Source organism: Papaver somniferum, chromosome 3 (genome assembly GCF_003573695.1).
Source record: "Papaver somniferum cultivar HN1 chromosome 3, ASM357369v1, whole genome shotgun sequence".
NCBI lineage: Eukaryota > Viridiplantae > Streptophyta > Magnoliopsida > Ranunculales > Papaveraceae > Papaver > Papaver somniferum.
Window position 1 is genome coordinate 78,818,244 of NC_039360.1, and position 15,072 is coordinate 78,833,315.

At 33.6% G+C, this 15,072-nt stretch overlaps 1 protein-coding gene across 1 annotated transcript; it reads right to left on the bottom strand.

Annotated features, from left to right (window-relative positions):
• Positions 1–8: 8 nt before the first annotated feature.
• LOC113356594 (MICOS complex subunit Mic10-like) lies at positions 9–2,818 on the bottom strand. The gene is made up of 3 exons (XM_026599766.1): positions 2,588–2,818; positions 1,732–1,886; positions 9–341 (listed from the first exon to the last, which is right to left on the bottom strand). The coding sequence occupies exons 1-3, from the start codon at positions 2,718–2,720 to the stop codon at positions 327–329; spliced, it is 303 nt and encodes a 100-aa protein (XP_026455551.1). The 5' UTR covers positions 2,721–2,818; the 3' UTR covers positions 9–326.
• Between the last annotated feature and the right edge of the window lie 12,254 nt (positions 2,819–15,072).

Sequence of the window (15,072 nt, forward strand, 5' to 3'; positions counted from 1 at the left end):
CAAAAAAGTAAAAAATTTGCTTGACAAAGTTAGTTCCCTGATGATGGATTGACTGAGTACGACATATTCTAAGATATCATATAGAAAGCATTCCCAGTATCTAAGACCTCAACTCGAGATGTACACGTTTATTTTATCAAAACCCACAAAAAGGCTGCAGAATTCCTATAAGAAATCAGGAACGTATCTCAACTTATCCATCTGAGAAAGTAACACCAGATTATCATTGCTGGGAGAAGTGAAACATCAACAGACTCAACTTACAAAAAAGCCAATAATATTTTGAAATTCCCATTGTTTTTGAGATCTAACTGAACTCCAGTCCTTTAGTTCTGCTCACCCTGGGAAGAAAAAAAAAGATACAGTAAACTCAGTGCATATTTTGAGTAAATATCATGTCTGAAATCATGTTTATAATAGATGGAAAAAAAAATACAAGAATACATCGAACTAGAGTTGTTGCATAAACACAATCGTATATGGCAGTACAGATGATATATATTTTCCTATCAGATGTACCTAATCCTTAGATTAAGACCCAACAGCATATTAATAATAGACCTGCACTCCAAACTATAGCAAATCCAATGATCTTGTTCACTTCTATCAAATCTTTGATTGAGAAATAATATCCGTAGTAGTTGGTAATACAAACTGAAATTTCATTTTCAGATAAATTTACACTAATTAAAAGGGATAGCGGTACAGCAAACAAGGACGACCAGAATGATGTATTTCATAACTCGGAAAGTCCACTTAAGCGAAGAAACATAATATAGATGGAAGAGTGGAAGATTAAGGTAGTGTCATGAAAACAAATATTTGAAAAAATAGGTCATTTCATTTGTGTATAATATGTATGTCTAGTGGAAGAAGGATCACGGGCGGCGATATACTCTATCCTGCCTACAGAAAGATACAGGAGACCATATTTCAAAAGATTTCAGGATAGAAAAAAAATCACATCAGACTGTTTTACTATGTCATAATATGTGCAGCAAAAAACCTGATGAAGATATTCATAAACATAACAGACGGACCTCAGTTCAGTAGGCCGATGCCGAGTTGATATTGAGGATATGATGGTATTGAACTGTCACAGACACATGCATGAGTTCTCATGCTAATGGTTGCCATACCTCTTCCTCACATACTATTATAACTAGATCCTTTTCTTTCTAATCCTCTAAACTCCTCTCCTAAGATTGCCACATGTTACAAAACAGGAAAGAGGGAATATTCCCTAATCCACCAATAATGATAATCTAATGAATGTAAGAGTCGATTTAAAAACACTGGAAGTGAAATAAATGCAGTATACATGGACTTCTCACGCTTGCATGTCAATAGGATCTGCTAGCATGATATAAACTACAACTGTGATGCTAATTTCACAAACAGTTCTATAGTTCTGTCTATATCAACACTTGTATCTAGTGCACTTGTCCATTCAATCATGAGTTCTACTATGTTTCTGATGCTTGGTCATCCTAAGCTAGGTTAACAGGGTTTATTTCTGAGCAAAGAAAAAGAAAGAAAGCTTCCATAATAATTCTTTTGATTGTCCACATAACTCATTCAGAAGAAGATTGTCACTGGCATTAATGATGTAAGTGTGAGTCTGATAAAAACAAATCTTTCTTAGTGTTGTGTTGAAGTTCGGCTATAATACCACATGCAGGAGTACACAAAATGCAAAATTTAGACAACTCAAACAGAAACGATAGCTACCTCAGCCTCAACAATAATTGTCTTTTGAGGAACTTCAGAAGGAGATGGCAACCTCGTCGTAGACCCTTCAAATTTGTGAGAACACTCTGTGTATGCCGATCCAATACCTATACCAGCACCAAGAGCTATGGATGCCCATCGAGTCACAGGACTCCCTGTATCAAATAATCAACACATCTACGATTAAAACAACCAAAAAGTTACTATATGGCAGAGTAAATACAATCTTGATGAATAAACAAGGTCCGTGAAGAAAACTGTACTCAAAGTGCACCACCATGAGTGGATACAATCAAATACAAAGACTAATAAATAATAACCAATCAAACAAAATAAGCACGGAGAATACAATGGGGAATGAAATTGGCCAACATTATTTCAGACCATTAACATGTAACTCCATCTACTAAGATTATCACCACTAAAAGTCTAACAGTAACATATCATAACCCCAGCAAACATTTGCACTTCATGTTTCCTCTTCTCTAAGAAAACAATAGAACCCTTCACCATACCTCCCAAATTTTGTATTTCCCCAAATACAAACGTAATCCTTCACATTCCACCCCTAATTTCGTCAAATCACAATCAAAATTGTCTAATCTAGGGCACATTTAATAGCTTGAATGAAAAGAAACCCCTAAACAATATCAAATCTGAGGCATCCAAACAGGTTTCCAAACAAATAATCTCAACTCCAAAACAAATTAGATACCACAAACAATGATAACAAAACAAAAAATCCCAATTAAAGTTTCCTCTAAGCTAATGTAATCCCCAATATCTATGACTACCAAAACCAAAACCCTAGAAAACAGTAATGTTTTGAAGAGGGAGAATAAATAAAAAAACTCACTGAATAAAAGGAGACCACCAAAAGCACCAGCGAGAGAAGAGTAAACAGTTCGACGTACGGTTAGATCAAGACAAGCATCCCATTTTGCATCTAAATCATATTTTGGTGGAGGGATTTGTTTGTTTTCCGCCATTGAAACACACAAAATCTCGGTAACTTTCTTCGTAATATTCTTCTCCTACTTTTAGGTTTTCTTTCGATAGCTCGCTTCGTCTTTGTTTTATTGCAATGAGAGAAAAAGAATAGAAGAAGAAAACCATTGAAAAGTTAACAAGTATAAGATACTGTTAGTTGTATAGTGCTTATGATACAACCATATTTAAGACGCTTGATGTGTATGACTAACGATACCCCTAAATATCGAGCCTTAGAACAAGTCTTATGGTGGAAGAGTTCCATCTTCCACGCCATCTCAGCATTTGGAACCGTGGATGGAAGTGCAAGTGTAGTGGTGGAATAGTGAAAACGTTATTTTTAATAGCGCTAAAAAAACGTTATTCGTAATAGCGCTAAAAAGACGCGTTTTTTCTCAGCCGTTAGATTTCAACAACTCATCCTAAATCTACGGACAAAAAAAAACGCTATTCTTAATAGCGTTTAACGCTATTCTTATTGGTGTTTCCATGGATTCCACGAAACGGTGGAACCTTGCTTGGATTTTTTGTGGAAGACCCCAACTTGGAAGCCATTAGACTTGACATTCCATGATTTTTCCACACTTGGAATAGGTTGGATTCCACCATAAGACTTGCTCTTATGAGAATCAAGATGCGGTTGGTTTGGAGGGTTGAGAATTAAAATGCTACAACAGCATATGTGCAACGGGTGTTGGAGCTTCTCCAATGATTTGTTTGTGAAAATAAATGTTTAAATCTACACACGATACAAATCCATTTTACCTAAAATCCTTGGCTAATACTAACATCTTAAGCCGGTATGTAGATTATGTGACCTATTTTTGGATTGATATCCTCTAAGTAAATGTCTAGTTTTAAACATGAGAAAAATATTGTTTGGTTCTTTTTTAGGGGGGCCATGTCAGTTTAGACCTTTGGTCAAACGCCTTTACTGTTTTGGTCCATAATTATTTAAAAATATTAAATGGACAAAAGTACCCTTCCGTGTTAATTTTTACTTATTTTTTGTAGCAGTTCATTCGTCAAAATGAACTCCTGTTAATTTCTAAAAAAAAATTCAGAAATCACCTATATAAATCAGAGTTCCTTCAAGAAATGAACTCCATATAAAAACCTAAAAAAACAGATTTCATTCCAGAAATGAACTCCATATAAAAACCTAAAAAAACCAGAGTTCATTCCAGAAATGAACTCCATATAAAAACCTAAAAAAACCAAAATTCATTTCAGAAATGAACTCCATATAAAAACCTAAAAAAACAGAGTTCATTCCAGAAATGAACTCCATATAAAAACCTAAAAAACCCAGAGTTCATTTCAGAAATGAACTCCATATAAAAACCTAAAAAAACCAGAGTTCATTCCAGAAATGAACTTCATATAAAAACCTAGAAAAAACCTATAAAAACTTTAAAAACCCAGAGTTCATTCCAGAAATGAACTCCATATAAAAACCTAAAAAAATCAGAGTTCATTCCATAAATGAACTCCATATAAAACCTAAAAAAACCAGAGTTCATTCCAGAAATGAACTCCATATAAAAACCTAAAAAAACAGAGTTCATTCCAGAAATGAACTCGATAAAAAACTTCATCTTCAACAGCAGGAGCAGATTTCTAGGGTTTGACGAGTTCATCTTCATCATAATCTCTAATCGCAGCAACAACAAGAAAACCAAAAAACCTAATTAAATCTTCAACAACAACAGATTTATCTTGAATTCATCTTCATCCTCATCATCATCACCAATCGCAGCAAACATCAATAAAAACAAAAACCTAATTAAATCTTCAACGGCAGCAGATCTATCTTTGACAGCAACACTAGTAGCAGAAAATACGTTCGTCTTCATCGTCTACATCACAAACCAGTTCATTCCGGAAATGAACTCCGTCATCTTCATCTTCTTCATCATCAGCAGCACTCATATTCATCATCTTCATCGTCTCCATCATCAGCAGCAACAAAAACAGATGAAAAAACATCAAAAATATTCATCACAAACCAGTTCATTCCAAAAATGAAATCCGTCATCTTCATCTTCTTCATCATCAACAACACTCATCTTCATCATCTTCATCGTCTACATCATCAGCAGAGAAGAAAAAATCCTAAAACTCATCTTCTTCAACAACAGCAGCAGATGAGTTCGTTGTAAATCGTTTTCATCATATACAACCGCATCAACAACAAATAAAACATGATTTTCACCTTCGAATCACCATTGCTACAACAACAGGAGGAAGAAAAAGAAAGAAAAGAAAGTGGAGACGCCATTGTTAGCTTTTCGCAAGAAGAAAAAAACAAGAAAAAGAGAGAGAAATTCTAGATCTGAAAATATAGGAGAGAGAGTAAATCTGAGAATGATTTATTCTCTCTTACTTTTTTACTATATATATGGTCCTTATCCAAAAGGGTATTTCTGCCACTACAGGATGACAATTACATCATCCATGACATCACCCTAGGACCAAACCATAATTTCTAGTACCAAACTATAATTTATATTCCCAAAAAGGACCAAAGAGACAGTTGACTGAGTCAACTGGACTAGACTCTCTTTAATATATTATTCCGGGGACCTAATGGTATTTCCTACTTTAAACATTCACGTAGAGGATGTGAGCTCATCCTAGTCGACTTTTACTTCATCAAAATTGATTATAATATATTAAGTAACCAATTTTAGTTCAAATTAAATCTGAAGGAAAAATAAGAAGAATAAGAAGAAAGATGTCTTTTTTGTGTTGTCACATAGGAAACACACATAATGACTATTGGAGAAGCTCTTATACCCACATGCTATCGACATCACGATCAAGAATATATTTCCGGGGCTAGAATAAACACGCCGAATTGGGATATACCTAAACCAATTAAGGTATACATAAACTTAAGTAAACTTAGAAGCAAGGCTAAGTGATGTCAAAAGGGTAAAGTTACAAAAGTATCCTTGCTCTAACCCGTTTGTGATATCAATTTAATTTCATCTTTTTCTTCTACCCTAACGACCAATTGGTCCCGTCTCCATCTGTTTCCACCATTTTCCATCGTTTTCAAAATAAAAAACACATTGATTAATTCATCGTAATTCTCGATTTGAAAATCTCGTCGTCAACTAATCTTCAAACATGCAGAAGTGTATGAAACAATCTACTAGAAAACCTATGCAACAATATAAATGGAAAAAACAAATTATTGTTGCAGAATAAATCCCTGAAAGTGAAAAGATCGAAGAAATGACGAGATTGAGAATGTAAGTGATGACATAAACTCAAATCTATTACCTTATTTTTGTTGTTTAATAGCTAGGTCATAAAAATAGAAATTGTTGAATTGCAGTTATATGGTCGTCAGGGTATCTCTTCATCTACCTTGACGACTTTTCATGCTTACCTTTATTCGTCATCTTAGTAGGATGAGTATCATGAAGACTTTTCATCTCTAAAAGTAATATTAACAGGGACGCCACGATATTCATCCCAAAGCCACGACGAATAATGTTATCGTATGATTAGTCGTCAAAGTAAGAAAATCTAAAGCATACCGACTAATATCTGCCAAAAACTTATTCTCTTGTGTTCAATTTTGCGATTAGTTGTCATGATTTTATGAAACTAACGTGACAACTATTTGACGGTCACAACTTTGATGGATTTCGACTATGACGACCTACAACTGCCAAAAACCAATTTTCTTGTATCCAGTTTGGCTTTTAGTCGTCATGTTTTTGAAATTATAACTGTGACGATCGTGTCCATAAGATAGTTAGTCGTAATTATTGTGGATTATCGACCTTGGAGACTAACTGCAATGCATTGTCATTGTTCCTTAATTTATAATTTGTAGAACTAATTTAGTTGATTCCCCGTGTATTGTGTTATTCTTTTGGCTCTAAAGGTCGGGCAAGGGAAGAAGGCTACTAAGCATCCTTCGAAACCTTCTCGCAAAGGCGAGAAACTCTTGGCTCATCACTTACAGGGGGAATTTTTGAAATCAGGAACCCCTCAAATCCGTGAACGGGATGATACTCATCCATTGTCACCGAAAGAACCAAGTGATTCCGATAAAACTGATGAAGACCAATCAATTCCAGCTGCTAGAGGAGATAATGAGGATGATGATGATGGAATTTATGATGGTAGATACGATAGATAAAGTGAAGTTCAAGAAGAAGGTGGAGTTTTAAAAAAAGGTAATGATGCTGAAAAAGGTAATGTTGAAGAAAAAGGTGATGATGTTGAACGATTAACAGAAGGTGCAAAGGCAAAGAAGGATTAGAAACCAAATAAACATATTGATTGCAACATGGCGCTCCCTCATGATAGTCACATTTATATGTCTTATTTGATCTCAGGTTGATAAATTGTTAGTAGTTATTTTGTACTTATTATGGTATTTTACGTGTGTGTAGGTGTTAAATCGGCCAAAAAAGTTGTTAAAGGCACTCGAAGTTTGGATAAGGGCACTTGTGTGGTTAACAACACCTTTACAATTGATAAGGGAACCCCTTTCTTCTTCGTTTAAAACAAGTTTTGGGGGGAAATCTATTTTCACATCTGTGTAACTCATGTGATGATTTTAAGCAATATTTTAAAGGAAATTTCTGCAAGATTTAGGTGGGATTCACCTGTTATATTAAAACAGAATGGGTAGTGGTGTTAGAATTAAAAAAAGGAGAAGATTTATATATATATATATATATATCAATAAATCATGGAATAAGAGTTTCCTGGGCAGTTGGTTTAAAAAAGGCAATTACATGGGGAGGTTAGGGGAAATGTTACCCTAATGATTTTATTTTATTTACATAAAAGAGTTGGAATAAGTTTATAAGACGTGTAAGAGAAACAAAAGTAAAGAATAAAAGACGTGACTTCCGGTGAAAGAAAATAAGATATTCTCGAAGGAGATATTAGGAGTTAGGGAAATTACAAAGAGATTTGGGAGGCTACAGAGCCGGACAGAAGAATTTGCAGAGTTGTTTCTACTGATGTAGAAGCTGAAGAAAAAAACAAGAACATTGAGCGCTCAAAGTCAGTCGCATAAATTGTCGCTATTCAACTACACAAAAAATCGTTTTTCTTTCAGCAGTCTTATTTCTTTTATTCCCTTTGAAACAATCAATCTGCAACGATTATAAACGTTACAGTTGAACTGTTTTATTCCTTTTACATATATTTTCATCTTTAAACACCTTTTGAGCTATGAATAATTCTTTTGAGATAGTGTTTGACATGATGAGCTAAACCCTTACACTGGGATGATATGGGAAGCCATATTTCATGCTTGTTGTAATTGTAATTAATTCTTTTATGAATTTTTGCATTATTTATAATTTTTCTTAATTAATTATGATTTTGTTTGATGATGTATGCTTGGTCTTAGTACTTTTGATGTGTCATGCTCATGATTTATGGTTAATCTTTTAAAAATATACCTTTGGCAAAGAAATACAGTCCGTAAAAGATCTATAATTGTTTAGAATTAATACATGAACCGAATGAATGAATTGTATGGTGGAATCCTGAGTCCCAGTCTATCGTAATATTATTGTTATCTTTTGTATATATTTCTAGCTAAATTAGGATTTAGGTTTAAAATCGATCTTCACAAGCCTGGGCGAAGGATACTTTTCTTACCACTTTCAAAACTACATCAGCTTATATGAAGAAGACTGAAAAACCAGGTGACCTACTCCTTGGGCTACCCGAAGATGGTGGACACATGCTTTTCATATACAAAGACTCGTGTGCATATCAAATCCACCCTACGATTCTAAGTAATGTCAATCTCACTTTTTGTTATTTAGTTATTCTATATAATTTGGTTTCAATTGTTTTTTTTTCTTAATGTGCTTTATATGGAACTAAAAATAGGATCATAAGACACCAAGTTTCTCATTCTCTTATGAAGGCTTGGACACCAAAAAAGGATGTTAGGCTGTAAAATATTTTGTCAAAAACTTTATGTTGTTGCATGCGGTGAAGAATTCAGTTAGTGAGTATGAAGTGCATAAGTATTCATGGGATACTGCTGTGGTGGGCTACTTGGATGGAGAGTTGAGAAAGGCTTCAAGGGAACTCACTGAACAATTAACGGAAATCTAAGTCTACAATAGGTAATTCAATTGACTTTGTCATTTGTACTCGCGGAATTATGTAGTTAATTATTGTTTTGTATGATGGATTCTTACCATGCCATATGTTGCCGAGGATTTAGATATATGAGCACTTTCCATTCTTGGTGAAATCCAACTCCAACATAGAAATAAAGGTTGGTGTTCCGAATGACCAACCTAGAGGATGCAAGTACAAATTCACTGGTTGTCGGGAAAAGGATATGCCCCACCGGTTGATCAACATGCGAGTTGCATTCAATTACATGACTTCGGAAAAAATTCTGATCATAACGACTACACAACAATCTTTACTATATAAGAATCAACTATTACGACCATGTTGCTTAAATTTGACATTTTCCTAGATGAAAACATCCTATTAGTCGTCATGATATTAATATAATGACCATGACGACTTTTCAATGGTCATCATTTGATGAAACTTTAACCATGACGACCAAAAGTGGTTAGATTTGAGTTTCTCCTGGATGAAAATATCCTACTAGTCTATATGATTTTATATTCAACAAATATAGCATCGTTCCACGGTTTGGTGGCTTTTCTAGGGTCGTGGGATTGTAATTTTTGTAAAAAATCTTTTCAAAACTCGAAGCAGAACTAGTTAGTGATCAGAAAGATTGGCTTAGTAGCTAATTTGGACTGTACGAGCCAATAACACATATGCACTTATTTGTCAACTTAAATTACCGAATAATTCGAAAATTTTATAATTCACGAATTATTCAGGATGGTTATAAAAAATGTGTTCTCGGGCCGAGTTTTAAATTAGACAACAAATTATTACGGGAAGGACTAGTTTGCAAATGTTTCGGCTAATCGCACAAGCATAATTGTCTTCAAATATGTTTATTAACAACCTTACACAAGTTATGAGTTCAACTAATTTATTAGATTCCGAGGTCACTTCGTAGAATAAATTGTATTATTTATTTATTATTTTGACATGAGGTTGTATTTGACAATAATGTTGGTTACATGATGATAATTTGTATGATTCGACTCATTAGTTACAATAAGACTGGATAATAGATCTGTTAAAAAAGCCTATCCCTATCTGAACCATTTGTACTTAAAAATATATATACAACATCAAATAAATAGTGATAATAATAATCATAATAATTACACATGTTTACATAATAGTAAATTTTACAGGAAAAAAAGTTTTATCATATCAATTTATATGCAATAAAATAAAATATGAGTTTTTATCTACGATATTGATTTCATAAATTGTATATTTATTAAATAAAATAAAAGAGAATAAAAATAGTTTAAATTTTTAGAAAGTCTTCCGCAATCTTGCATATTTTGCAAGACTTTCACAAGGCATATATATACATGAAAATCACTCAAAGTTTTGAATAGGTAAGTATGAAAAGTATTTGAATATTCAAGTTTATAATGAGTAAAAAAAAACTTTATAAGACCTTTTCATAATCTATAACAAGTAACATTCATTTTGAAAGAGATTTTAAACGTAGACGACCAATACACAATATTTTGAAAATCCATTAAATTTTTTACAAAATCACTAAACGCATTTATATAGTAAACCCCCATTGGTGAAAAATGAATGAGATGAAAACAAATAGTGATTCGTAACAAAAAAATTACTTCACTTATATAGGCCCCCGTTTGAGTGATTTTGCGTAGAGTCCTCCAAATACTTTGCGACGGCCCTGGTTCGATCCCCCAAGAGATGGGGATCATGTAATCTACGAATGTAGAGTGTAGCGCCACAGGACCATTTAGAATTTGATGATTAAAGTGGTGACGGGGAAAGGGTAAGCAACCATTGTCTCTAATCTTAAGGTTTACACTAATATCTGATTGTCTGATTGTCTTCGCAAACAACTAAGACCTCAATTCCACTTTCAATTTGAATATGAGCTGGGAAATTTGGGATATTCACCGCCAAGGGATAATATACCATATCTTAAGTATCTTCCCCTTCATCAGATTCAGTATCCTCATCCAATTCTTGACCTTGCGCATTTCACCACCCTTTTGACCTTGTGCATCACCCTGTTCAGCAGTACCTAGATTTTGTTCCAAAGCTAAGCATTTTGCTGCTGAGTAACCCTCTTATAGTGGCCATTCAGGTAAAAGATCACCACTAGGATCTTTTAATACCCCATGATAATACGGTTGAGTATTGAGATTATCTGAACAAGCAAAAATGTTTTGCTGCTCTTGACACATCTTCTTCACTACATCTTGTAGTTATTCTTGGTTCTTTCTTTTGCTACCATCACCATCCATCTCTGATTTTGATAACTATAAAAATAAAAAGGCAATTTACGTCTTTATCTCCGATTTATTATCTCCTTTACCCCCTTTGCCCTACTCTCTGTTTTATCTTCTTTCTAAAAGCCTAGTCTAGGGTCTTGCTTAAGTATTGTTAGTTGTCGTGGTTTAAGTGGACTGGGTATTACCTTAGACTTACTTGACTTGAAAGGTCAAATAATTAGTCAACAATTCACTTGATGAGTGTGGACTCATGTTCGGTGACAAGACAACCGTGGATCTTACATTAAATTTGTTTGTTTTTTTCATGATCGGTAAAGAATAGTAGAAATAATCATTTACTCTTATTTTCTCTAGGATTTGGACGCTCTGGTGCCAACCTCCACGACCTAGTACTCGTTAGTCCAAATATTTTCCGGGTACATAATTTAGTCAAAAGTTTTGACGAGTTAGTCCAAATTATTACCGATTTTATAGTCTCCAAAATGTTTTTGTTGCCCTAAATATCCCAAATAAGAAAGACACGGAGACTAAAATTCCCAGATCTAAGATTTCAGGGGAAAAAATCGATTAGGTGTAGAGGTTCCGGTGGTTTCTTCTTCCTTTTCTTCGATCGATCATAAGTTATAATCACCCACGAATGAGAATGATATACATTAACATAGGAAATTTAGAAACATCAGCCACCCTCAAACAAAAGTCGGGAGAAAAAATGAGACTTTACTCATGCTTAAAAAGTGCCCAAACAATCTATCTTATCGATGGAGTAAGTTACTCACGCTTTCAAAACAATCATTAACATTTCACATAGAGAAGCATGACTTTAACCTGTCTAAATTAACATGTTGTTACGTACTAATTCATTTTAACAATTTTGCCACATGCATACATGATACCTTGATTATGGTAATTATGATGAGACAACAAAAATCATTTCTTCCCTAATGATTGTTTGTTATGGAAAGTGTTCCACATGCATAACAAACGCTACATTAGAGATGAATTGGACAATTGGTATTGCATTCCCCGAATATTATGTTACCCAATTTGATTTCTTAAATAATAATTTTTCAAGATTTTAGTGTTTACCTCGGCGTCCACAGTTGTGGACATTGCTATCATATTTGTTACTCTGATATTATCGATAATAATTTCATCTAATTGTCTAGTAGTTATATAATAGCATTGTTTTCACCATCATGCACTATTACGTATTTGAAGTTTTTAGTTGCCACTACACGAAATCAGACAAATTGTAACAGTCGTTATTCAAACGGATATTTTTTTTGTAACGTTGAAATATTATTGGAATAATTTGTATCCATTACTGAGTTTCGGAAGGTTTGTGTGCAATTACTTTGGTATCCTCAACTTAAAAGTGTCAAGTTACCTTGTTACCCTCTATTATTATTTGCGCCCAATTTCTTCTCACGAATAAGAGAAACCACAACATCCAACAATTCCTTCTTTTTTTTCCTAATATTTTTCCCCATTATGACTCTTCATTTTAATTACCAAAAATGATAAAATCAAATCAAAATCAACTAAAATTAGTTTTTCATTTAATGTGACTGAAAATTATAATAGGAATAAGTTGAGCGGTAGATAAACAAATTAATGTGTTGATACCAAAACAGTTGAGACACTACCACATCTTATCTTTCACCTCCATTTATTTCACATTTCACCGATTCCACTGTTTATCCTAGCGCCGCCATCTATTTCACCTCATCAAATTCACTTTAATATTCAACTGCATAAAACTTCATCAACAAAATTGATTCAATCATAGTTCTTCAACATCTAGGGTTTATTAGTATTATGGCATTTCTCGGTTGAATCCACCAAGCGTTGGTATGTCAAGGTTGGTTGTCATATTTTAGTATCAAAACTCATAAGTCACTTGATTAGATTACTAGAATTAACTTCGTTAGGTTATACAAGAAATGTTGAGACATACAAGTATTACTCTGAAGAATTAAAGAATCCGAAGACATCATCCTTCCACTTGAAGTTAGTAATACATGACTTAATTTGTTTCCATTTCTATATTGTTGCTTTCACGCAGTTTAGATTAAAAACATTACGTGTGAAGTTATATACATGAATCTCTAGTATTAGAGACTTGATCATCTTATTATGAATTTATATTTGTGTGTGAATGCTTTGTATTGGTATATTATTTTATGAAGTATAATGCTTATCTTCTAAACTTCGTAATTGCAATATCGACATAATCTTTGTAACTTGTTACTAGATTTTGTATTGAACTTAGGGTTGGTTTCATGCCTAGAAAACTATGTTTAATTACACGAGTTTAAGGAAGTAGACTTACAAACTTGTTTCGTAGGTTGAAATAAATCAATAGGATTGATGGTCCGGTTTTCATTAAAGATCTCTTGTTGGACCGATTTTATCTTATATAGGGAATCAAGGTACAACCGATCCTTACTTATGTTGGGAGTCAAGGTAGAACCGATCCCTACCTATATTGGGAGTCAAGGTAGAAACGATCCTTACCTACATTGGGAGTCATGCTAAAATCGATCTCAATATGAAAAACTGATTTCTTTGGTCACGTGCACTTTAGGGTTTGTGTGATTTTGGAATTTGGGTTTGCTAAATAGGAAAGTTCAAGATGTCGACATAATGAGTAATTTGAACACGTGTATAAATATTATATTATATTTTTCAAAGATATTCCTGGATACTCAAGGTGAGATCCCAAACCGAAATGTTTGAGCATCTTTTTGAGATTTTCGAATATATATGTTTTTTTGTTTTTGTTTTACCAACAAGAAAAACATATCTCTGTAAGATATATTAGTTAAGTATCTTGTACTCTAGCTAATATTGAGTTGTATCCAACAAGGATTTCAGTTGTACAATTGGATATTTGTTGGAATTAGACAAAACCGAATTTAGGTGCTTTATTCCATATCTTGTTCCTTGGTGTCCAAACTACCTTAGTCTATAAATAGTAAAGTTTGTTCTTATTACAAAATTATCCTGAGGCGGGCATTTCATTTGTGTACGTAGTCACTGATGTAGTCTACCAATAGTTTATTCGTAATACTGATTTTAGGGGACAGTAACCTAATTAGGCGAAATATTTTACGTCCGCTAGTTTAAAGATTTCTTTGGGATCAAGAAGCGTCTACTAGTACCATTGGTGGGAAACTAGAATTGCATTGTTATATTAGTTTTCAACTATTGATTTGATTGACTAACGGGTGTTAATTCTTGATTGCACCTAGTTTGATTATTCTTAAGGGCCTTCACTTTTGACATAAGGTCACTTAAACTAAATCAAGAAATTAGCGGTAGTTCAGATCAAATTTTATATCTGACGTTGACTTGAGGTAATCCATTGTTAACAGACTTTGTTATGTGTGTGATCAATCATAAGTTGGAATCAAGTTTGTTATTCTGTAAGTACTTAAGAAGATTAAAGATTTGAAGAAAACAAGATTTATTATTGGTTTCGTATCTTTATGATTTGCTTCGTGCATAAACTTGATCGGATGGGATTCAACTAGATATGGTTTATCTTTGATAGACTTGTTATCGCAAGTCGTATTAGATCGAAAAGTTATTGTTTGGTGGTATCTTCCGTATCCGAATCTGATAGTTTGTATATCTAGATCTTGGTAGATCTTTCCTAACAAAGGAGTTAATTGATTAAAACGGAAGAGCCTTTGTGAAATCAACCAGAATATGTATGATTTACTTATTGAGATAAGAATAGTGGTAACCAAAAAGATTAGTCCATCGTTGTTTGGAATTCGATCAAAAGGGTTGAGTACTTGAAGTCTTCACAATGGCCGAAGCAACTTAAGATAGTGGACTTTATCTTAAAATTCACGTGTCGTGATTGGTTGTAAGCATATTGATACTAAGAAATTAGGTAACTAGGGTAGTTTACTTGATCTCAACTATACGAAGTTAGTACTGG

Excerpts from the sequence above, each read along its gene's own strand:
- LOC113356594 (XM_026599766.1), bottom strand. The coding sequence starts at position 2,720 with ATGGCGGAAAACAAACAAATCCCTCCACCAAAATATGATTTAGATGCA. Across the intron at positions 1,887-2,587 it reads TGGTGGTCTCCTTTTATTCA|GGAGTCCTGTGACTCGATGG; the intron begins GTGAGTTTTTTT and ends TATTTGATACAG.